Here is a 23,301-nt window from a genome sequence, read left to right on the forward strand (position 1 = left end):
TATTTCCATACCTTCTTCTAATTACAAAGGAGAATTTATGTAGACTTCTGTCACGGATTTAGAGTCTCACTAGAGCTTCGTGCAGCACTTGACAATGCAACTTACTCACTAATCTTTCAAGATCTTGTAAGCTCAAGTAAGTCTTTTGAACTAAGATCGCTAAGAAAGACTTAGAAAGACTTGGAGAGTTTTGGAAGAAAGCTTTGTATTACTTGGAAGATTGCTTACCACTTGAGTGATGCCTTGCAAATGAATGCCACCCTATTTATACTACAATCTAAGGGCTAAAGTGCAAATAATAATTACTTTACAAGTCCCTAAAATATTTACACTTGGATCCCTCTGTAGAATTCTCTACATATTATAGGGAATTCCAAAACCTTCTTGAAATATCTAAAGGGTTCTAGAGTTCTCCATAAGTCTCTCCATAACTCTAGATTCTTCTCCCCTATTTCAATGTCGAATCTGAACAGTGAAGTGGCGGAACATGACACTTCTTCTTCAAATTTTTTGTTAAATGCAATCTTCATGTCTAATTGTTGAAGGGGACAATGAAGGTTGAAAACAATGGTAAAAAAAATTCTGATTGAATTCAACTTGACAACGGGAGCGAATGTTTCAAAATAGTCAATGTTGGTGGTCTGAGTGAACCCTTTTGCTACCAAACATGTCTTATATCCCTGTAAGGAGTCATCTGATTTAAATTTGATGATGAATACCCACTACAATCTACTATTTTCTTTCCACATAGTAGTTCCATCATTTTTCTGGTTTCACTTTTCTCAATAGCATTCATTTCTTGTAGAACTCTCTTGTTCCACTCAAAAAATGTCAAAACATCCTACATGTTTCTCGATATCTCCATTTCAGATAATTCAGAAAGAAAAGCTATATAAAAAAGGAACAATTTTAGATGACACAAATTTGACATGAGATCGTTGGTGCCTTTTCTTACCCGTACGTTTGACAAATGAAAGATCGACAAAGTAACAAGACGTAAATTAGAATTAGATTCTGGAGAATTACCTTGTATATTAGTGAAATCTTGCGGAGCAGACATTTGGTTGTATTGAGAGTCTTAATCTTTTTTTTCTCGATTACAATTTCTTCTCATGTAAATCTGTAATTTCTTTGTTTGTTTCCTGTATTTATCATTTATTATATCATGAAAAGACTTTATTTTCTCGATTTTCTTGTTTTCATTATTTAAGATGAGATCTCTTATCTTATCTAGTGTTATTACCAAAAATACTATTTTTCATATCTATCATAAAACATGAATCCTTTTGTTTCTCACATGTGAGGTTACTAGAGTTCTTATTATTCATCGAATCTTCACTATGTTTCTCTCCCCGAAGAAGAGTTCCAAAAAAGGTGACATCCATTATGACAATAATCTTCCTAGTATTTAGGTCATAACACTTGTATCCCTTTTGATTAGGGGCATAACTAACAAAAACACATTTTTAGCGTATGCATTTTTTTTGTTCCAACTAGACGATATTCCAGCAAGTCTTACGAGTATGCTTGTATTTTTTGCAAAAATTACACCACAAATTTCGAAAATCAAAACTTTATTAATAGAACTATCGGCTTCTCTTGTTACCACTAGGTGACGTCACTCAGTAAATGTAGTTTTACTTACAAGAATAAATTTACTCTGATACTATGTAATTTCTGATATTAAAACTGCACAATCTTATCCATTTGCAGAGGTATAAATATATAGCAAAAAACTAGCAATTATATCTAGGTGAGAGTGATCTCCATAGAGGACAAAAAGAGAAAAATGAAATTAAGATAGCTCGAACACGTGAAGAAGAGCTGCACATATGTGCCAATAAAAAGGTTGAGTGAAGTGGCGTTAGAAGAGATCGTGGTTGAGAAATTGACTATAGCCAAGTAAAAGAGAAAAGAAATGTGATTATATGATAACATAATCCTAGATATGAAGATTTGAAAGTCGAGCATTATGATAGAAAATTAGAAGGTTCTTGTAACCGTGTATTACAATGTTGTTTCATCTTATATGATAACATAATCCTAGATATGAAAATTTGAAAGTCGAGCATTATGATAGAAAATTAAAAGGTTCCTGTTATCGTATATTACAATGTTGTTTCATCCCTACTAATTTCACTCGTTTTCGTTCAATTGAAAAACTCCACTTTTCGATCGGAATTTTACTCGCTTTGATTAGTCAGACAGCTTAAAGAATACAAATAAATTGCTAAAAAAGAGACCCTAAATTACCAATTAAATGACCTACTTTCCACAAGAACACCGCTTTATTTTTGCTAGTGGGGAAAAAGCCTAGAAAAATAAGAAGGGCAGACAAAAGAGAAAAGCTGGCAAAGAAAGTGTGTAGCATTTTCATGGAGTTTTTTCCCACGAGCTTAATGAAGTCAATGGACAGTGTTCAATTCTTTGGCATTCTCTGATCTGTGGAATATCTTTTAGGTATTAATTTGAGCTTCATCACTCAAATCTTTAAATCTCAGTCAAAGTTGCAATTTTTTACTCTGTTAAAAATCCCAAGTTGTTGATTTATGGTAACTTGTTGAGGAATTGAAAAACCCAAAATTCAATCTTGTTAAAGTTGCAATCTTTTGGTTTTTAAACCTCAAGTTCTTGATTTTTGGTTACTTGTTGAGGAATTGAAGAACCCAAAATTCAATCTTGTTAAAGTTGTAATCTTTTGGTCTTTAAACCTCAAGTTCTTGATTTATTGTGACTTGTTGAGGAGTTGAAATACCCAAAATTCAATCTTGTTAAAAGTTGCTATCTTTGTTCTGTTAAACACCAGGTTGTTGTTTTTCTGTAACTTGTTGAGGAATTGAAGTGCCCAAAGTTCAATCTTGTTGAATAAACTGTAAAAATGGGTGGTTGTTTTAGCAAGAAGTATACCCAACAAGATGCTAATGGGTATAGGGCAGGAAGAGGAACTGTTAATCAAGCATATCAAAAATCACCACAACCCCAGCCAGAAAGGCCATATCAGCCACAACCCCAGCCAGAAAGACCATATCAGCCACCGCCACAGCCAGCATATCAGCCACCACCACCGCCAAGGCCACAACCTCAGCCCCAGCAGCAGGCCCACCCTGTTCCTGTTACTGTGCAGCCTGGACAGCCCCAAGACCAAATGCAAGGACCCCATTTGAATAACATATTGGGAAAGCCTTTTGAGGATATTCGAAAGCTTTATACACTTGGGAAAGAATTGGGTAGGGGTCAGTTTGGAGTGACTTACTATTGTACCGAAAATTCAACTGGGAACCCTTATGCTTGCAAGTCTATACTTAAGAGGAAGCTTGTAAGTAAGAATGATAGGGAGGATATGAAGAGGGAAATTCAGATTATGCAGCATTTGAGTGGGCAACCAAACATTGTGGAATTCAAGGGTGCTTATGAAGATAGGCAGTCAGTGCACCTTGTGATGGAACTTTGTGCTGGAGGAGAGTTGTTTGACAGGATTATCGCCCGTGGATATTACTCAGAGAAGAATGCTGCTGAGATTATTAGACAGATTGTAAATGTTGTTAACATTTGCCATTTCATGGGTGTCATGCATAGGGATCTCAAGCCAGAGAATTTCTTACTGACTAGTAAGGATGAAAATGCTATGTTGAAGGCAACTGATTTTGGACTTTCTGTCTTCATTGAAGAAGGTCAGTTTCTCGCCCCTCGAGATTAATAACATTACAGCTGAGTTTTTAAGAATAAATTGTTGTGTTGTCAATATTATGTTACTTTTTAAATACTTACATGACTTTTCTTGCTTGGATGTGTCCTAAGTTTCGGACTCAGGTGTCCGATACGGGTGTGGATCTAGAGGTGATCCTTTATGATTTAAATTTTAAGATACAGGGGTGTGGATCCTGATACGGATATGAGCACGGGGATTCGGCTAAAAATGAATTTGTATATCTAAAAATAGAGTTATATCTCTAAATTAGCAGAATCCTAGAATGAGTATAAGGAAAAGGACTGACATAGAAATTTCTATAGACAAGGTATATTCCATCTTCAATTTCACCTTAACTTTTGTTATGATTACAGAAATCAATATATCTGTCCTGAATTTCTCTGTCAATTTTGGTCAAAGTACCCAAAATCGATTGACCATAGCTGGTACGGATCCCACAGCCATGTCGTGTTGAAAATGGGGTGCGTCCCCGAAAGTGAAGAGTCCAAGCAACTTAGGATGTGTCTGGCAATGCATGATGACAAATACATTTTTAATACTAAGACACGTTAGTAGTATCTAATTGACAAATTTTTAAAAAGAAGAGGTTTGATTGGGTTAAAATGTAAAGATACACGAATCTTTGTAGAAGTTGTATTCTTGTAAGCTAGAATAAGAAGTGCTTCAATCCTACCAATCAAGCAAGCAATCAATGATTACCATGAAAGCAAGCAGTATTGATTTTAGACTTGCAAGATCAAGTGGGAACTTGACAGGTCTTGCAGCTACTAAGATTTCAAAAGATCTTGCAGATCTGTATTTTCTATGTTCTGTAATGCAGTTCGCCATCGTAGTTCTGATAACCTAAGAGGACTTTTCATGCTATAATCATGATCCAATCTAGTTTCCTAAACCCAAATTTCACCTTGCTAATATTCACTGCCATCTGTGGCCTGTGGGTAGTGAAGGTGATTGAGTAAAGACTCTTTAACCGAGATGTGAGTTTCTGTAGGAGCATCTCTCATCACTGACCTATCCGTATCCTGGTAAGGCAATGTGTCTGTTACAAGATTGCCAGAAGTGTTAGCATAGAGCACTTGTTCGGTGAATATGTCAAGAATTCTTTTCTTCCAGTGTAGACTCTAGAGTACCTTGGAAGATTTTTCTTTTCTTCCAGTCTAGACTCTAGAGTACCTTGGAAGAGTTTAAGTGTCTCCAAGAAAAACTACAAGTTTCAGAAAAAAAATTATACTCATTGATCAAGTGTTAAAAGTTGCAAGCTAGCTAATTGAAAAGTAGTTTATAGAAATCAGTGCCATTAAACATCTTTGTAAACATATTTGTCCATGATCCATGACTAATTTTAGAAGTTGTCCCATATTACGTATATTGTGACTGAATATATACTCCCGGAGAGTTCCAAATAAACCTTGTGCTAGACAAAAGGGACCAGTATTTGAGAATATCCTCCTTTTTTGGTTTATTTTGGTGCACTCCGAGTTCCTCATTTGTATAGATGATTGCATGTCTTTTCTATTGAACCATATTTTCGTGTAGGTTCTCTCCTTTCTCGTATATTGCTTGTATACGAGAGAGTTATCCCAAATCAATAGAATTATTACTTTACCAAAAAAAGAGAGGGTGTATTTGAGTTCTCTATCCCTTAAGATATCCTAGGCTGTGTCAGGCACGAGTCATGACCCATGTATGTATGAAAGAGAAAAAGGTGGCTGTGGTTGATCCTAGAACATCTGAAGTATAGGAATATATTTATTGATTAGAGCGAAAAACCAGATATAACCTCCCAAAGTAGAGATTCATAAAATCACCAGAGAAACTACAAAAGTTTGCATAAGATTTTAATTTTTTTACAACTCTCCTCTCCTTGTTTTACCCAAGGGTGTGGCCTAGTGGTCAATGAAGTGGGAGAAGAACCATGAGATCTCAGGTTTAGATACCAGCGAAGGCAAAAAAATTAATTAGTTACCCGCCTGTATAGTCAAGGTGTGCATAAGCCAGCTTGGACAACACCATCATATAAAAAACTTGTCCCTCTTGTTTTTTGTTACTTTCCCATTAACTGGATTTAAAAAATTCTGCTGATACTTGAGCTAATTACTCATTTGTTCCTACAAGGAGCTAATAAAACTTTTAATCCGATTTAATAAAATACCGATTAAGACTTTTTGGGCGGACTTAATAAATTCTTTGTCCAAGATAGCATGTTGTCAACCAAACAAAATCCACTTGGATCTTTGTAGAATATCCTAGATCAGTGGTACTGGCATCTCAAAAGATTGTAAGTGATGCATAAGTTTGAAGTTAAAATATTACTTAAATTTGTTAAACAAACCTTAGTGGATCCATCCCAACTTACTATAGAGGACATTTTTCAGTTTATTTTTGCTTTTTTTTTTTTGCCTTGTTATTTGTTATTATTATTTTCACTCTTTTTTGGGAGATATGTATAAGCACATCCCCTTGTCTTATGATCTGAGTTTCTTTGGTGCTATGACTTTAGCTGAATTCACAGACTACTTACACCTTCATCTCATTCAATATAACACATCTTGTATGCTTTTATGTCATGTGTTGTGTTGCCACTATTTGAGTATTCCAGCATGGATCATTTCCATAGTTGACTTCAATTGTCTTTTGTTTCCTCCACTCTTCTGTTTAGGATCTAGAATAGATGAACTTATGTTTCATTTATTAATGTCAGGGAAGGTGTACCGTGATATAGTTGGTAGTGCATATTATGTTGCCCCTGAAGTATTGCGGCGTAGTTATGGGAAGGAAGCAGATGTATGGAGTGCCGGTGTTATTTTGTATATTCTGCTCAGTGGTGTACCTCCATTTTGGGCTGGTAAGGATGGTGATAAAAGTTTAATAATATGGTTTACTTTGTGTTACTCGTTGTATTCTGTTAACATGTCTTCCCGAATCCTTTGCAGAAACTGAAAAGGGAATATTTAATACCATACTAAAAGGAGAAATTGACTTCCAAAGTGATCCATGGCCATCCATATCATATAGTGCCAAGGACCTTATTCGGAAAATGCTAACGCAGGAGCCAAAGAAGAGAATTACTTCAGCGCAAGTTCTTGGTATTCTCTCTTTCCCTTTGTGTAATCAAAAGTTACAGCAGCGTGTCATGTCTTTATTTGGTTCTACATATACTTATTTGGTTCTATGTAATAGGGTGTGTAGACATGTTTAGGTTTTGTATGCATTTAGTATATCTTCCAAGTATAAGCTGCATTGCTCTTCCATGGCTTTTTCTAAAACAGACCTTAATGAAATCATTGGCTTGATTACAGCATAGACAAATACGTTATCATTTTCCCATAGTGTATAGCTTGTGTCTTGGTGTTGCTTTGGATAGATTGTGGATCTTTACTTCACTAACACTGTGTTTTAGTGATGGTAATTGTCCATGCAAATGATCTGATTAATGAATATGTCACACATTGAATTGATTAGATGACTGAATATCTGGTTAATGAGTATCTTGATTCTATGTTTTTGGTGTAATTAGATTTGGTCTAATGATCCTGTATCTATTATTGATGTGTTAGATTCATTATAGACATGGGATCATAGGATCTGGATTTACTTGTAAATATGGCCCTAGTATAACCCATGTACTGATCTTTTTCTATCAATAGACACAAAGTTACCAGTTTCAAAAAAAAAAAGATGCCTGAAATGGATGAGAGTTATGGGCTTGAAGATTCTTACCAAAGTGATAGACAAGTTTTATACAACAGTGGTGTAACTTGTAATTTTATGTGGGAGTGAGTGTTAGGCCTCTAAGACGTATTATGTTCACAACATGAATGGTAAGATAAATGTGCGGTCATCCGATTTTGTACAAAATCAGAAACGATCATATTCTATTTTTTTTTGATAAAAACAATCATATTCTATTTAAGGGTGCAAGTAAGCATACAGAGGGTAAAATGAGTGAAGGTCGTGTGAAATGATCTGGCCATATCATTGATAGATCTCCACATGCATTGTTCTATAGATTGATAGTATAATGCTTAAAACACTAGAGAGGATGAGGTAAGACTAAAATCAAATGAAGGAAAGTTATCTAAAAAATCTACAATATTTCGGAGTCTATTGAGTTTTAGCTAAGAACAGAACACAAATAGAAGTGAAGATCCATATTGGCGACTAGGCTTATCTATTTGTTGCATCGTGTGGCGAATCCAGGATTTCACTAAGTGGTTCGAAAAATAAATATGTAGTGCTTGGGATTTGAACTTGGAACCTGAAGATGAATTTTGAACCCCTAAACAAGTGAGCCAACCTCTGCTCTTGCGTTCAAGGGACTCAAAATATATATAGATTCATAAAAAAATAATAAATTACCTTATTATATATACATTGTAATTTTTGCCTAGGGGGCTCAGGTAAATATCCTCGTGCCCCTATCCGCCCCTGGTTGCATCTTAAGATTTATTAGTTGTTACACTTACATTAGGTATGGTGTTTTATAGGTGCTTTTCTAGTCTAGTTTGAGATTTGTATGCCAATGTAGAGATCAATTGTGACTTGGAGAACCTCTAGTTTTAGAGAGTTCCTAATTTGCCTTAAAAAAACAAATTATTTACTAAGAAAAGTAGAAATGGGATGGACTGAGATCAAATATAGTGGAATAGTCATAGATGATTGATATAGCCAATCCCAACTTTGGTTTGATCGAGACTTTTGAGTTGAAACAGTCTCCAGGTTGAAAGTAAATCTGGGAAAGAGCAGTATCTGGAGTGGCTAGGGTTCTGGATTTAGTGCGGAACCCCCCCTCTCTCTTTTCAATTTACTTCCTAGATTTCTTAGGTCTTTGACTGCAAGCAAGAGGCGGCTTGTGTTTAAATACTCTATATTCTGGGTTTAAGTTCTGCTTGCTCGTTTGATACTTAGCATTCATCTTGCTTGTTTCTACAGAACATCCATGGCTTCGACTTGGAGAAGCATCAGACAAGCCAATAGACAGCGCAGTCCTGTCCAGAATGAAGCAGTTCAGAGCAATGAACAAGCTCAAAAAACTTGCATTGAAGGTAGAATCTAATATTGCATTCTTATTTTGGCACTGGCACTGCAGGGGGTTAAGTATTTTCTCGAGACTGCTATTACTCAGAATCTGTGACTATCATTACTGGTTCTTCAGTAGCAAAAATGATGTGGGATGCCGCCCATACTGAATTATCTAGAAGATGTAGCATTTATTAGGCACTTGATGTTGGAAGTAAGCTCTTGATATTCTATTACATTTGTAATTTCCCTAGGTCATTGCGGAGAATTTATCTGAAGAAGAAATCAAGGGTCTGAAAGCTATGTTTGACAACATTGATACGGACAACAGTGGCACAATCACTTATGAAGAACTGAAGTCAGGATTGGCTCGGCTTGGATCAAAGCTAACGGAGACTGAAGTCAAGCAACTCATGGAAGCTGTAAGTATGATGCCTCTGACTAGATATGATTTTGCTTTATTTCAGTTTCTGACCTGTATATGGTTTGACATTTCAGGCCGATGTGGATGGAAATGGAACAATTGATTACATTGAGTTTATTACTGCAACAATGCATAGACATCGGCTTGAAAGGGATGAGCATCTCTTTAAAGCTTTTCAGCATTTTGACAAAGACCATAGTGGGTAAGTCCATAATTATGATCATGGCTTCCATTTTTCTGACCTTCTAAATGAAATTTTGACTACTGAATCTTGGTGAGTCCGGCAAATATTCCACATTCCATTGCGGATCAATAAAGATAATTCTTTCCAGAAGCAAAAAGAAAAGCATAGTACTTTCCTTATTGCTGCTATTCATATCTTGTATTATGAGTGACATAGGTGACGTATCCTTACCACAAAGGCCAAACCCCACTTTTGGGATTACATTGGATATGTTGTTTTTTTGTTGCTGTATGGTTTCATGGCATCAATAGGGTAATCAATTACTTGATAGGGGGCCTGATGCTTTGCAAATGATAACTTTTGATGCTAGACCATTGGGATATTGTGTGGAAAACCTCCTAAGCCATCTAATTGCTTAATTTACGCTAAGTTATACGTGGTAATGGCCATAAGTGGTTGGGTATATTTCATTTATTTAAATGTTGTAGAGGGTTCGTGCCAGATTCTCCAAAGTAGTGCATTTTTGTTGGATCCCATACGGGTGTGGCAGCATTTAGAAGAGTCCAAAAAACATAAGCTTAAACCTTGAAGGGCAGTAGCTTCCTATTTCTTTAATTTGGGAGTTAATACAACAATACTTAACGCTTGCCCCAATATCAGATACACCCTCAACAGTTTTTAGCATAGGTAGTTCCATCATGAAACCTTCCCAAGTATAAAGAACTAAAGAGGATCATTTTAAATCAACATTATGGCCTATAAAATCAAGAACTGAAGGTGATTTTGAGACATCCTCCTGATTTAAAATTAAACCTTTGTAATGGTATGTGTAACATATTGATCTCTCTATGGTTTGTTTCTATGCTCGGCTATTTTAGAATCTTTTTATGGTTTTTGAACCTTTTTGAAGCATTGTACTTTTAAGGCTCTATCCGTCCATACTAGTAGTTGTGGTATTGTCCCTGTAGTTTCTTGTCCTTCGATTTCTGTTACTATCTGTTGTTTCTTATACTTCGATTATTATATTATTTTGTTGTAGTTACTGTTCTGTTACTATCTGTTTTTGTTACGATCTGCTATTTCTTGTACTTCAGTTACTTTTTTCTGGACTGCTTTGGACTGTTTTTCCCTTGTGCCCAGGGGCTATCGGAAACAACCTCTCTACCTCTGAGGTAGGGGTAAGGTCTACCCCGGACCCACTTTGTGGAACTACATTGGCTATGTTGTTGTTGTACTTTGATGGCTGTAGTATATGAGTTGGGTGTGGCCTGCATCAAATCTTAACATTTCACACATATTCATACATAGTCACCTCTTTTTTCTTTTCCTTTATCCGAGTAAGTAACGCATTCACTTTTAATTGTTGTTGATGTTATTCAGATTCATCACGAGAGATGAATTGGAAAACGCTATGAAGGAATATGGTATGGGTGATGAGGCCACCATCAAGGAAATAATCACAGAGGTGGACACTGACAATGTAAGTAATGTTATATGAAACGCTCGACGTTGAAACTCTAAATGTGGATAATTTCATACCAACTCTTCCATTTGAACAGGACGGTAGGATCAATTACGAGGAGTTCTGTGCTATGATGAGAAGTGGAACAACACAACCACAACAAAAGCTTTTCTAGTGCATCGAGAGCAAACTACCCTTGCAACGAGCATAGAACGTTCACCAGCCAGCACAATGGAGAGACGTCTATCACAAGAGGATCAGTGAAATGAACATACTTTCATATTTCTTCAATCCTTCAGCTATCTTCAAAAAGCATTGGAGTACACGAGACATTTTTCGTGTAGGTTGAATTCGCGCAGAAAATGTGTGTATAGCTAGTTAATGGTATATTTCGAGTTTCTTGTAATGTATCTGATCCCCCTTCGTAATTTTGTGTGGATCGCGTTGTGACGTTGACCCCGTCCGTAGAGATTATAACAAGACAATCTGAATATAGCTTTATGCTTGAAAAAAGAGGGGATTTTTTTTTTTTTTGAGAAGGTAACATTTGTATTTCTATTTCCAAAAAATCAAAACCTGCCACAACATGTTACAGATTCCTAATTACAGATTAAAGAGAGTATAACAGAAGATCTTCAATCCTATGACAAAATTTACAAAAATTACAGGGATCCTAAGACATTCATAACTGATTCTAGATCTTCCATATACTCCTGTTTACACCAAAAATGAAACAACACAAGACAATTCATCTTCATCTTCTGAATAGTGTTGCTCTTGTTCTGATGACATCTAAGGTTCCTTTCTTTCCACGTTGACCACCAAATACAAGCTGGGATGATTTTCCATCTCTCCCTATGTCCTGAGATGTTGGCATAACTACTCCATATCTTCAGGGTTTGGGTTACTCTCCTTGGCATCACCCACTTCAGTTCTTTTTTATTGATGAAGAGGTCCCACAGTTGGTTGGTTATCCTACAGTGAAGAAACAGGTGAGTCACCGTCTCAGCCTTTTCCCCACATAGGAAACATCTAGGGCTCAATTGGATACCCCTCTTCATGAGATTTTCCTGAGTCAAAACAGCCTGTTTAGCAAGTAGCCAAGTAAAACAAGACACTTTGTAGGGAATTTTGGCTTTCCAAATCATTTTCCAGGGCCACCCGTTAATCTGGGTATTGAAAGGGTTGAACTTTTTGTAAGCCCCCTTGACACTGAATCTTCCTTGCTTGTGATCCTTCCATTCCAGGCAGTCTTGGACAGTGTTTCCTCCTCTGAATTGTTCCAGAGTTCTGTAGAATTCTACTACTCTCTGGATCTCCCAATCATTGAAGGGTCTTCTAAAGCTCAGATTCCATCCTAGGTTTGACCAAACCTCTGCCACAGTAGCCCTCTGTTGTTGGTTGAGGATGAACACATCAGGGAAGAGTGTTTTTAAGGGACCTTGTTCCAGCCAGCTATCTTCCCAAAATGAGACCTTCACACCATTTCCAATTTTGATTTTGCAATTCCCTCTAAGTTTTGGCCATAGGTTCCTTATGGTTCTCCAAAGGCTAGTTCCATAAGTGTTGGTCACCATGCTAGTTGACCAATGATCTTCCATTTCATATTTTGCCTGAATCACCTCCTTCCACAAAGCTTGTTCATTGGAGGCTAGTCTCCAGAGCCATTTCATTAGTAGACATTGGTTCTGAGTCTTCAAGTTTCTCACCCTTAGACCTCCAACTTGTTTATTCCCAATCAAGGCTGTCCATTTAACCAAGTGAAATTTTTTTTTCTCGCTGTTGCCTTCCCATAGAAAGTTCCTTCTTAGAGCATCCAATCTATCAATTACTCCATCAGGGATAGGGAAAAGGGACATCATATAACTAGGCATAGAGTCCAAGACACTATTAATAAATGTTAGTCTTCCCCCTAGGGAAAGATATTGACTCTTCCAATTCACTAGTCTTTTTTCACACTTTTCAATCACCCCATTCCAAATACCTAAAGACCTGCTGTTAGCTCCCAGAGGCATCCCCAGATAAGTCGTAGGGAGGTCACCAATTCTTCCACGAAGGGTCCTAGCCAGAGAGGATAGGTCAGGAACTACATTCGCTGGAAATAAGAAGCTCTTATTCCAATTTATATGAAGTCCTGATACTGCTTCAAAGAGAATAAAGATCACCCTTAGCATCCTGAGTTGTTCTTTATTGGCATCACAAAATATGAGAGTATCATCTGCGTATTGTAAATGGGTGATCTCCAGTTCACATCCCACTCTGTTTGATATTTTGAATCCCTTTAACCAAAGGTTCTCTCGAGCAGTTTTCAGCATATCACTTAGCCCTTCCATTGCAATGATGAATAGAAAAGGTGATAGAGGGTCACCTTGCCTTAGGCCTCTTTGAGCAGAGAAGAAACCTGTAGGTGAGCCATTGATAAGAATTGAGTATTTGACAGTTTGAATGCAACATTTCATCCATCTTAGCCATCTACTACCAAAACCTCTTTTATCAAGAGTTTCCCACAAAAACTGCCAATTTAAGTGATCATATGCCTTCTGTATGTCCAACTTGCAGAGAATTCCTGGAGCATTGCTTCTGGTTCTAGAATCCACACACTCGTTTGCCATGAGGATGGCATCCATTATTTGCCTACCTTTAATGAAGGCCAACTGTTGAGTGTCCACTAGTTTATGCATCACCTTTTTGAGTCTCTCAGTAAGAAGCTTAGAAATGATCTTGTAAACACTACCAATTAGGCTGATTGGTCTGAAGTCAGTAAGTTCCTTTGCACCTATCTTTTTGGGAATCAAGGCAACATAAGTTGAGTTGAAGCTTTTCTCAAAAACACATCTCTCATGGAAATTCTTAACAACATTGATAACTTCTCCTCCTATGACTTCCCAACAGTGCGTAAAGAAAGCCATGGTATAACCATCAGGCCCAGGTGCCTTGTCTCCGGCACAAAGCTTTACACTCTCCCATATCTCTTGGTCCTCGAATTCCTTTTGAAGCATAAGATTATCTTCTTCAGAGATTATTTGTCCTCCCCTGCAATTGCCTGAGGGTCTCCAGGTCTCAGTTTCAGTGTACAATTCCCGATAGAAATCCACCATCGCTTTCTTTATAACTTCTGGACTCTTGACTGCTTCCCCATTCACATTTAACTCATCAATAGAGTTATACCTTTTGTGTGCATTGGCAGTTCTATGGAAGAATTTAGTGTTATTGTCACCTTGCTTCAACCAATTAACCCTTGACCTTTGTCTCCATGATATCTCCTCATACTTGGCAATGTTCTCGAACTCTAGGAGAAGTTCAGCCTTTGAGTGTATCTCCTCCACATTGAGAATTCTCTGGTCCTGTGTTTCCTCAAGTTCAGCAAGTTGACTGAGTATACTCTGTTTTTGCAAGGCTAGATTACCCTGACCAGACTTGCTCCAGTCTCTTAGTTTGTTTTTTAAAGCCTTTAGTTTGAAAGCTAGAATAAAGTCAGGTCTTCCTTCACATGTCAAGGAAGTCCACCACTCCTTGACCCTTTCCAAGAAACCCTCTGTGTGTAACCACCAATTTTCGAATTTGAAGTAAGATTTCGCAGGCTCCCAGTTCCCACATTGCAACATAATCGGAGTGTGATCAGATGTTACTTTCGGTAGAACTGATTGCTTAATGTTTTTGAAGCCTTCATCCCATTCATTAGACACTAGGAATCTGTCTAATCTAGCCGCAACATCATGTCTGTCCCTTTTCCTCCAAGTATATTTACCACCTGCTAGTTGAGGGTCCAGCAGATTCAGGTCCATAATGAATTCAGAAAAATCGTTCATTGCTTTTGATATTCTGCCGCAGTTCTTCTTCTCTGAAGGATATCGAACTGTGTTAAAGTCTCCACAAACCACCCAGGGCCCATTGACCAGACCTCTCGCTGATCCAACCTCCCACCAGACTTCTTCTCTTTCTTCTTTATTGTTAAGAGCATAGACACCAGTCAGGAGCCAGGTGAATTCTTGATTCTTGCCTGTAAACTGGCAAGATATAGAGTAGGCTCCTACACTGCTGATAGCTCCCTCCCATACTTTCCTATCCCATAGAATTAGAATGCCCCCTCTAGTCCCACTAGCTTCAAGTTGGCAGAACTTTACTCCTCTATTAGCCTACAAATCTTTTACAATGTTACTGATATCCCCCTCAATCTTAGTTTCTTGGAAGCAATACACATCTGCTTTCCATTCATGAATTAGATTCTTGATAACACACCTCTTGTTTGCCTGGTTAAGGCCTCTCACATTCCATGTGATTATCTTCACTGTCATTGGGAACTTGGAACGGTATATCCCCCTTTGCTTCTTGTGCCATTGCTTCTGAATCTGCTTCCACGCTCTAAGCTTTTCAATTCTTTAGACCCTTTTATTATTGGTGTTGCTTTACTGGTGTTTGCCCCGTTATCTTTGTTGATTTTCCTCATACCGTCAATCTTCATGAATAATGATAAAGCTTCATCTTTACACCCCTTGATGTCCACTCCAAATTCCTTCGCCAGTTTGTTTATGTTCTGATGGATCCAGATAGGGACGTCAAATTCTGAATCATCCCCTTCTTCTGGGCTGAGTTGATTTAGCGGCACAGCTTCTTCAAACGGAATCAAACTGGTACTGACTACTTCAGTGCTTTGAGGGTTGCTTCCTTGTATGCATGTGCTGGCCTGCTGCCAGAGAATCTCAGAGGTATCTACAATATTCCCCATCGCTGTTTCTGCTCCTCTCTTCTCCTTCAAAATTTCTTCCTCTCTCAAAGATAACCCTTGCGTTGTTACGAGCTCTTCTGCCTGATGAGGAGTAGTGGAGGATGAGGTAATTAAGTTAGCCTCTAATTCCACCACAAATGGGTCCAACAAAAGAGAGAAAGAAGTTTCTGCAGGCAGCCCATTTGACATGGATTGGGCCAGAATATCTGGGCCCAATTTTTTACCCTTATTTACTAAGATTGCTTTCTTAGGAAGAATAGAGTGGTGGGCCCTTGGTGTACATGTGATATCACGTGCTGGGCCAGCTGGCCATTTTGAAATTTTTGGATCATACGAGGACCCCACGTGGCCAGTCACTTCTGTAAACCCTAAAAGGCTGTCTTCCCCCTTTTGACTGGACACTTCTTCAGACCGTTGGGTATTAATGGGTGTTCGTCTCCGTTCATCGGAGATCACTCTAGCCGGTGTCTCCACCCATATTTGCACTTTGAATGTCAAATCTCCATAGGTCAGCTCCACTGTGCTCGGAATCGACTCGCCATCTCCTCGCACCTTCAGCCTAGCCCATTTGAGGTGATTGCGTAATTCTGTCTCTTCTTCCGTACGGATCCACCCTCCACAGAGATTTCCGATCTCACGGAAAACTTTTTGGGACCACAAATGGAGAGGGAGTCCCACTACTCTTATCCAGACTTGATTCGGTCTCTCAAAAATGGCATTTGAGGTTGGTGACCACCATTCAAGGCTGAATTTGTAAGATTTCCAAAACCAATCCCCCCTTACTATGTGATCAGCCGCTGTTCTATTGGGGAATTCGAAGAGAAATCGATTCCCCCCCAGATCGAAGATATTGATTCCATGATTGTGCCTCCAAGTGCTTGCGACCCATCGTCGGATCTCTGATAACGTGATGCCTGGGATTTCCTCCGGTAGGGATCCAACAACACTCTTTGCTAGAGACTTGTTCTGAGTTGTTGAGATGGCATATGATATAATGAGTGAATTCCCTTTTTGTTGAATCCTCGCACCATTTAATTCCCTTGTAGACCATTTATTGTTCCTGACAATGTCTGAATATAATAAACCCTTCTCAGTTTTCCTATGTGATGTTTTACCTATCGGTTGGCCCTTAGCATTTATGAAGACTGATATTTTGGTAGCTATGTCCATCCATCCAGAGTTTAAAGACCACTCAGGTATGATGATGACATCTCTTTTCTTGTCCTGCACCTTTATAATACTAATATACCGACCAAATTTGTTGTAGTTCCTAGCGCAGAAAAGCTCAGTAAAGTGGTCCTGACGTTTCCATCTGCGTACAGTGTTTCCATGGCTTTTTGAGGCTTCCTTGAGGGTGTAGGCTAGCCACTCCATCGTCTTCTGGCTAATACTCATCCTCGTCATCATCTTGCGGCCTCTCTCTACCCAGTCGTACCAAGTTTCGGCTCTGGATACCACCCTGGTAATGTCGTACGATTTGAAACCAACAGCAAAGAAAATAGTATCATCCCCCATAGTTGCACAGAGAGAAAAAAAGGAAGAAAGGCTTGAATAAGAAGAGGTAGAAGAAGAAAGAAGAGGAGAAAGAAGGAAAAGAAGGCGCGGGTATGTTTCCGGCAATGGAAGATCACCGGAAAGGGATTCTAGGGCCCAGAAGGGACCGCTAGAGGTTTACCTCGGTAGGAGTGCCTGGGAGCATTTTAAAATTTCTAAATCCTGTCTATCTGTACCTTTTTGCAAAAAAGAGGGGATTTTTGTTGACCTTAATGTTGTTGAATTCCTTAAGATGTTAATAGACTGATGTCTATGTGAAGCATTTGGAAGTTTTTCATGTTTAATAATTGAGCATAATATATAAATGTGCCCTTTAACTTGTTTCCATTATACATTTATGCCCTTTAATTTTGGGTGTGCAAAAGTAAACACTCAAACTTGTATAAAGTTAAACAAATAGATACATGAGTTCAATGTACGTGGCATAATATATGTTGGATATCATGTAGGATACAAATTGCTATGTAGAACATAAATTGTCATGTAGGATTCCACGTAGGACATCTGTGTCTATTTGTTCAATTTTATACAAGTTGAAGTGTCTACTTGTACACATCCAAAGTTGGAGGGTATACGTGTGATATGAGGTTAAGTTAAAGGGTATATCTATATATTTAAATTAACAATTTCATCTTGCATCCAATTATTTCATATACTAATTTACTTCCCCTATTTCATTTTAAACTATTGCATCAAGTATTTTCGTGCTCATTAAAAAGTGTAGTTTAATAATTTATCACTATAACATAAAAGTGAATTGCTTGAATTATCATGTAATTTTTGTGCATTTTTCATAGTGAAAAATAATTATAATTATAATTTTAAATTACATATTCAAAGTAATAAAAAGTTTTAAAAATCAAATTAGAAAATTTGTTAATTCGGGATGGAAGTAGTATACTTATCAATAATATGTTTTTGGATGTTATATTATTTAGAAAATAATTACAAATATTAGAGACTTAATTAATAGTCTTATATAATATAAATAATATTAGAATAGCTTTAAATTACATATTTAAAGTGCTTAAAAAATTAGAAAAAATAATTAATTCGGGTGAAGGTATTAACTTGTCAATAATATATTTTAAAATGTTATATTACATTAGAAAATAATCACAAATCATAAAGATAATATTAAAATAATCAAAACGTTAGACCATATCTAGCACCTCTCTATTTTCCTCTCCATTCTTTATATTTGGAGAGTAAAATCACTCTCTAATTCACCCTCTACTCTCCAATTATAGAGAGTTGAATTATAGTTCTCCAAATTTGGAGAACTGTTATTCATACTCTCTGTATCTCGAATTTTTATGATCAAACGTTTTTTGAAGTTGAACTAGGAAAAAAAATAGAAGTTAAAAAATACCATTTTTCTCAAAATAAATAGAAGCACTTCAAAATTGATTTTATCAACTTTGTCTTATAGTTTGTTTTATCAAACTTTTTAAAAATACTTCTAAATATATATTTTTAAAGTACTTAACTTTCAGTAACCCAATTGGCTGGTGAGAAGCATGACCTTATTGCCCATCAGATATCTCAAAGGTGTGACTTACCTAGAGCAAATTTTAGTGGTGGTCATTCAACTTTCATGTGTTTATCATGTAAAAGTTATTTGAATTGTTCGTTAATAGTTATATTATATAATATTTACTTGTAATTTATGTTATTTAGAATAAAATATTAAATAAAGAATTTCAAAAAAATAATTTTTTATATAAAATTGGAGAGGGTCAGGTTGCCATATATAATAAAAAAAGTATAACTTACATAAATCACATAGTATAAGGAGTAAATTACATTATATCCTTACTTTTTTTTTTCTAATTACAATAATCCCTTATTTTTTACACAATCTGGATACATAACTCACAATCCGGATACATTAATGCTGATACATTATGCATCAAGCTGTTACGCTGAAAAAGGAAAAAAAAATAAGAAAATTCAATTAAAATCCCATAAATTACGCTTACATGTTTCTTCTTATTGTCAATCAGTCATACACAAATCTTAACAAAACCAACAATTCAAAAAAAATCAAATTTCTCTCCCTAATCATCTTTCTCCATGTTCATCGAAGAATCATTCAAATTAGATTCAAATTTGTCGGAAATTTGATAAGATACATAATGAATAGTTGTTGAACAAACAATTTCTTTTGTGAATCTCAAATCAAGTATTGCAGGAGATCATGAGATGAGAAAAACTTGGAAATTCGATATGTAGTAGAAGAAAATCACGGGGAAGTGTTATTGACAGTGGGATTCAATCCCTGGCAAATTGTAATAGGATAGCACAATTCAACATTCAAAAATTTTCTTCCCATTCTTCTAAAAACTCTCAATTTTTGAATCAAAATTGTCGATAAAAATTTGAGATACATTACAGATTAATACAACATTCTTCTTCCTATTCTTCCGCAAAAAAAACTCTCAATTATCGACAACATTCTTCTTCTCATTCTTCCAAAAAACTCTCAATTTTTGAATCAAAATTGTTGACAAAATTTCGAGATACATTGGAGGTTTGATACATTATTAAGGTGAAGAAACAAGATCCTGGATTTTCAATGTATCCGCTATGCATTAATACAACGGACAAAGGCTGAAGAGATACATAGCTTTGATGGATCATCTATCCATTTTATAATGTTGTGTGATTGTTTATTGAATTGTGTTTTCGAGATTGATAGATTTATCCATACATTACTATTTATGTATCTTGTTTAAATTGATAAGTGTTGTATCTCTACTAGATGCATTAAATAAGTAATTGTTGGTCATAACATGTTAGATTTGAGATCGATATATTGTTGTTTGGTAATTGTTATATATCAGATACATTTACTATAAGTTCGAATTTACGTATCATACTCAAAAAATTAGTGCATGAAACATTATTATTTATGTATCTTATTTTGTTTGAGGAATACTATATTTTAAAATTTTAAAAAATACATTATACATGTAATTGTTCCAAAATAGCTTCTTTTTGTGTATGTGTGATACATAACACAAAGTTTATGTATCAAGTACACTTATTGAAATGATAAACACTAATTGAAGATTCAACAACATTAGAGTTATGTTTAAATACCTTAAATATGAACATGATACATTGCATAAAACAAAGGCTATTGTAGTAGTGATATATCATATCAATGATAACACTAACAAAAACTAATTTAAGAATCAAAATAAACGAGATATATTAAAAATATGTATCTTTGATAATGATGGTCGTGCAATGGTAGATCCAATTTTTTTCTTCTTTTTTTGGCCTTTTTCAACAATAGATACATTAAAAGAAAATAAATATTTTTCAAGAATTTTTTTTAACGACGATATGATTAACTAAAATTGCAAAGGTTCAATAAGATTTCAATGGGGGTAGGGGGCGGAGGTAATTTTTTTTTTTTTAAGAAAAACTAAAAAAAATAATAAAAAGAAGAAATTGAAAACTGAAGTGATGAAAAGAAATCTACCTCTTGAATAACTTGAAATTATTAATTGGAAAGAGAAAAGATTTGAAATTCAAAAATAGATTAATGATGTAATTATAGAGAGATTTGGGGTATGAGATATCAAATTAATGTATCTAGAAAAGGGGATGATGGGAGCAAAAGAAGAGATTTTTGATATTAAATAGTAGGGAAAATAAGAAAATATGATAATAAAGGGTGTGTAGTTAAGTAATTTTTCCATAAAACAAAGTAACTTGACCCGCCCAAATGGGCTTAAAAACGGGTTGGTCTTTACCCGCCCAATTTACCCGCTTAATGTCAATAATTTTAATATTTTTATTTAAGTTTTATAACTACAATTTGAATTTCAATTCAAGTAATTTTTTTTTAAAAAAGTTACAAATGAATAGATATATAAATCCTAAAATTTATAAAATAGATAGTAACATACTTTCATTATAGGAACATACATTACATCAATGCAAATAAAAAGTCTTAAAATGGATCAAGACTTGAATAAGTCGGACTATGAATTAAGGAACTTTTATACTCACTGCTTTCTCAAGTTAGATTACATTCTCTTATATCAAATCTAAGACATAAAAATGAAAACCCACTATTTGATATTTTTACTAGTTATAATTAGTATAGTTTATGTGGAGAGTCAATATGGTCACATGCAGTAGGTAGTACATCGGCCGACTATATTTTGTAGAATTGAAACTTGCATAAGTCTTGTTCCACAACACGCATTTACTATACATGGCCTCTGGCCATGGGAGGGGCTACTGTAGCAGAAGGGGATTTGGTCGAACCCTTTGACTTTTCCGTAGATCCTATATTTGTATTAAAATATGAAGTACAATGTATGTATATATTTCCTGCGAACCCATAAACACATTGAAGTGTTTGGCTCAGTGGTCGTTGTGCACCCAACAAGACCGTTCACCTCCTATGGAATGTGGGTTTGAATCTCGGTAGGCACATAATTTTTTTGGATTAATTTCTAAACGCATGTTTATTTATATAATATATGTACCAGCTATGAGTAGTAAATCTGTTTATAATAATAAAATGGTTAGACTTTTAAATAGTGAAAAATTGATATTTGTGTCTAGGGAATTTTTAAGTCGTAAACAATAAAAAATCATTTAATTCGTGAGAATTTGATACCTCAACTATGTGATTGCTTTGAAATATTAAAAAAAGAAATCAATCTAAATTTGAGACATTAAAATATAATTCTCGTCTCACAAATTTTAGAAGCACGTATTTGTAATTTTGAATATATCATGTTCACTCTCATGAGGGAGTAAATGCTCAGATTCATTTATGTTGCGCGTTTCAATTGGATTGGAGTTTGATGCCAATATATGATCTCCTTCACATACTATCAGAGATTGATAGGAAGACTTTTATACCTTACTACCACTAGACCAGATATATGATCATTTGCCTTGAGTCAATTTATGCACTAGATCTATTTCCTAAAGCATCACACATGGATGCTGCACTCAGATACCTAAAATCAGCACCTGGCTTAGGAATTTTGATGTCATCAAAAGGGGGAAATGAACTAAAAGTATTCTGTGATGCAGACTGGGGTTCATGTATAAATAGTAGAAGGTCAATCACTGGATGATTTGGTTCAATATGGAGGGTCTCCCATTTCTTGAAAGTCTAAGAAGCAATTAACAGTATCTAGGAGCTCAGCAGAGGCTAACCCAGTTTTTCATGAAAGGACAAAGCATATTGACATTTTATAAGGGAGAAGATTCAAAGTGGATTATATTGATTTCTACAGCACATTTATCCTCATCAAACCAGTCTGCTGATGTATTCACTAAGGCACTTGGAAAGGGTCCTCATGCTCATCTAATGTCCAAGCTAGGAATGAAAAATGTTTTCATAGCTTCTAGCTTGAAGGAGAAGGAGGGTGTAAAAGAGTTAAATAAGTAACTTGACATTGATTGGTTGTTATGCATCACACTGATTAGTTAGTTACATAGTTTGTTACAACTCCTCGCTTTATATTAGAGGATCTATAAATTGAACGAAGCTCTACGCTCTCAAACCTAGTGGGTTGGATGATTGACACTCCTATAAGCTCATTTTACACACAAATTATGAAATTCTGCATCCATCAAGAACATTTAAGAATTAATAGATTTAGTGAATATAATTAAATATTAACAAAAAAACTCTTGGCGAAAAGTCAAGAAATTCACAAAGAAAAAAATAGAATCTAGCTACTGAGGGGCCTACTGTGAGTCACTTCACTCGAAAAAGAACAAAGAAAAAAGTCAATCAATTGAGGTATATTATCAAAAATAGTTAGCCCCATTTATGAAATCTTTTACAGAAAAAATCAAATAATTCAATTCTTTCGATGAGTATAGTTAAAATTAATAATATCATATAAATTAAAAAAGATTAAGTAGTTGAATGTGAACTATTATCTACTAAATCAATGACACTAATTGAAAAAAATCATTGAGAATCATACAATTACTCAGCTGATTAACCAGACAAAATCAAGTAAATTAAGACTCTTAATTTTTTGGATTTTCTTCCAAAGAGTTTGGTAGCAGACTTGATTTGACTAGTGCTAGAAATTTCAATTTTTTTTTATCAAAAATGAATAATTTTCATAGTCCAATTGATTAAATACATCGGAAATAACTTTTATGTCTTCACAATATAAAGTTAAAATTGCGTACATATCATTCACTTGCTTTAACTACTCATGCT

The 23,301-nt window shown here is 35.7% G+C and overlaps 1 protein-coding gene across 1 annotated transcript; it reads left to right on the top strand.

Annotated features, from left to right (window-relative positions):
* Window positions 1–2,242: 2,242 nt before the first annotated feature.
* On the top strand, window positions 2,243–11,321 carry LOC125860494 (calcium-dependent protein kinase 21-like). Its single transcript, XM_049540463.1, has 9 exons — window positions 2,243–2,460; window positions 2,807–3,671; window positions 6,411–6,554; window positions 6,643–6,795; window positions 8,642–8,754; window positions 8,983–9,150; window positions 9,227–9,354; window positions 10,717–10,816; window positions 10,896–11,321. Exons 2-9 carry the CDS (start codon window positions 2,879–2,881, stop codon window positions 10,971–10,973), a joined length of 1,677 nt encoding a protein of 558 aa, XP_049396420.1. The 5' UTR covers window positions 2,243–2,460; window positions 2,807–2,878; the 3' UTR covers window positions 10,974–11,321.
* The last annotated feature ends 11,980 nt before the right edge of the window (window positions 11,322–23,301 follow it).

Source organism: Solanum stenotomum, chromosome 3 (assembly GCF_019186545.1).
Source record: "Solanum stenotomum isolate F172 chromosome 3, ASM1918654v1, whole genome shotgun sequence".
NCBI lineage: Eukaryota > Viridiplantae > Streptophyta > Magnoliopsida > Solanales > Solanaceae > Solanum > Solanum stenotomum.

What these genes read in the sequence shown, in the direction of transcription:
- LOC125860494 (XM_049540463.1), top strand. Translation starts at nt 2,879, where the DNA reads ATGGGTGGTTGTTTTAGCAAGAAGTATACCCAACAAGATGCTAATGGG. An exon ending in TACTTCAGCGCAAGTTCTTG is followed by an intron (nt 6,796 to 8,641) that starts GTATTCTCTCTT and finishes TTGTTTCTACAG; the next exon opens with AACATCCATGGCTTCGACTT. An exon ending in CAGAGGTGGACACTGACAAT is followed by an intron (nt 10,817 to 10,895) that starts GTAAGTAATGTT and finishes CCATTTGAACAG; the next exon opens with GACGGTAGGATCAATTACGA.